We start from the raw sequence: 2,572 nt of genomic DNA on the forward strand, positions 1-2,572 counted from the left end.
AGGCTCATGAAGCTCGGCCTTGTTCCCATGCTGCTGCCGCGGACGCCTTTTAGGTTAAGAAGGACTTTGGAGAACTACTTTCCCTGGCTCTTCTGATCCGTCATGGCGAAAGCAGGTGTGCATAAAGGTCCGGTTCTGTGTGTGATCCTTTCAAATCCCGGCTTGCCTCTTGCTCTGGTATTGTTCCCCCGCATAGCCTCAGGGATCGCTACTGTCTTGCTTCTGATCAATATTGTCCCTTTGGGCAGTCCTGGTGTCTCTACGCTCGCACTCTCGTCAGATTGGAGGAGGATCGCTGCTGGCGGTCCAAGGTGCAGTGTAACATCGCCAGCCAGGGCTATGGTGCCATAAGTCAGGTCGGGAATGATGTCGACGGCTTCGAACGGGGCGCCGTTGACCAGCTTCAGACCGGTGAGCTGGTTCCTCGTCACCACTACCGGCATACCTTATGCATAGAAGAACAAGCCAGGGGTCGGTAGATGGGAGTCGTCCCCGTAGCGGAGGACGTCGTATAGCTCTTCCGCACCCAACTTCTCTCCTGCTTCTACATCGTGCTTTGCTATGAATATTGAGATGTGCTTGCCCTGGGCGCGAGCCCACTGCACCACCGCCGCCATGTTCAGATCCCATCTGTCTTGATTCAGGGGCGTCACTGCTCTCAGCCCCTCGCCAAACGAGGGTTGAGACTCCTGGTTGTATAGGCGGCCACACAAGCGTACAAAGTCTAGTTCGGTCTGCCGGCCCTCTCGAAGACGCTGCAGAAATCCACGTAATCGAGCATATCGGGCCGCCCGCACCTGCTCGCGGAGAATGACCACGTGAGAGAACTGGAGGAACAGCTTATAGGCTGCCAGATGCTTAGCCAAAGTCTCAGGCCTCTGCCTCCCGGGGTCCTTGGGCTGAGGCAGCAGCAAGCTGGTCTGCCTCACAGGGTCGAATTGGAAGAAGTCTCCACAAAGGATTACAATTGGCACTCCTCCAAAAGGACGATGAGCGTCGTCTCGGTATAACCTTAGACGGCTGTCCACGGATGCAAATGTCAGGCCACCTACCTGGCTGATCTCATCGACAACCAAGAATACGACATTCTTCCAACGAAGCTTTTCTTCTTCCGAAATGCTTCGTAGAGCTTCATTCCTGCCCTCAAAGCCCAAGTTACACGCTGAGTGGAGGGTCACTCCACCAATAAGCGCCGCGGCGTTTCCACTAGCACCTGTGAGGAGCAATGTATGGAGGCTGTCCTTCAGCCGGAATATGTCCTTGATGGCGTGAATGACACGGGACTTGCCTGTCCCACCTTCTCCTCCAACGTATTGGAAATGCTGCTTCCCCTCTCCTTCTTGTAGCCGCGCGCCTCTCTCGTCAAGGAACGCTGCTGGTAATAGCACCGCCATGGACTGCAGTTTATTCAAAGTCCACTTCCTGGCCAGAAACAGGGCTACGTCTATATAGGACGTATAGGGACCGACCTCGATAGACATTCGAGCTTCTTTGCCGGGCTCGCTCGTAAATGCTTCGACTAGCTCCGCTGTCCGTTCGAGGGTATCGGTTTCCCATCCAGGATCTTCGATCTGAGTCGGTTGTTCAGTGCGATCTCGGCCCAAAATGTGTGCCGTGATGCTGTCATTTTCTTTCTTCTGTAACTTCAGCACCGCATCGATCTCCTCTCGGCTCAAGAGGCCCGTTCCACAGAACGGTGATCTTTGTGTATCTTGTAACGAGGTATAAAAGCGCCGACCTTGCTGCGAAGCAGCATCGTCTCCATCTTCTAACCCTGCTCCTCCGGCCTCACCACTTAAGCATTGTAGCGCCAAGCTGACCGGCATACCCCTGATCTCACCTTCCTGTGCCGTTGATAATATGTCTAGAAAGGCGTCGTGGTACTTTCGGGGCTCTATCTCCACATCATCCGAACTTACAAGTCCACTTCCATCCCTATTTTGTTCGCCCAACGCCTCGGAGTCTACAACGTCCGCAAAGTCTTCATCCATATTTTGGAGCCTACGATCCGCCCGTGCATCTTCTGCAGAAACTCGTAGCAACGCGATATTCTGAACGTGGGAGCGAATCCGGTCACTAAGGCCCCCTTCGAGGGACCTCCAAATCCTCGGTATGTCATCCGCTTGACTCACGTCCTCTCCCCTGAACCTTTCCCAAGGAACAAAGAGGGCAAGATGTAACACCGCGTTCCTATCACTACGTCAGCGTCTTCACCTCAAATCCAGAGATGATGTGTGCTGACCTCTTGACAAAATTTTCATCCTGTCCATCGAATTCATCAGTGACACGCCCGTCGAAAACCGGAACGGCAGCTTTGCCGGCTGATCGAAGACATTGAACCCAGCCCATACAGACAGTCGCGGTAGATGGAAATGGAATTACCACGCCTCTCTGCCGAGATTCCTCCTTCCTCAGGGTAACAAGGGATAGGTATTCGTAAAAGCAGAGCTGCTGCAAAAGTGGTCCACGATTCTTGTAGGCTTCTATATACGGCAGCTGGAATCCATCGGCCTGAAAGTAGACGTTTTCTGCTCGTGGCTCACGGCCAAGCTGTGCAGACAGCACTTCCCTC

General features: G+C 53.7%; 1 protein-coding gene across 1 annotated transcript; it reads right to left on the bottom strand.

Annotated features, from left to right (window-relative positions):
- Nucleotides 1-446: 446 nt before the first annotated feature.
- UCRPA7_3931 (hypothetical protein) lies at nucleotides 447-1,394 on the bottom strand (the record flags this gene model as incomplete). Its single annotated transcript, XM_007916485.1, has 1 exon — nucleotides 447-1,394. The coding sequence occupies one exon, from the start codon at nucleotides 1,392-1,394 to the stop codon at nucleotides 447-449; it is 948 nt and encodes a 315-aa protein (XP_007914676.1).
- Between the last annotated feature and the right edge of the window lie 1,178 nt (nucleotides 1,395-2,572).

Source organism: Phaeoacremonium minimum (assembly GCF_000392275.1).
Source record: "Phaeoacremonium minimum UCRPA7 unplaced genomic scaffold PA7_03_scaffold_295, whole genome shotgun sequence".
In the NCBI taxonomy this organism is placed as follows: domain Eukaryota; kingdom Fungi; phylum Ascomycota; class Sordariomycetes; order Togniniales; family Togniniaceae; genus Phaeoacremonium; species Phaeoacremonium minimum.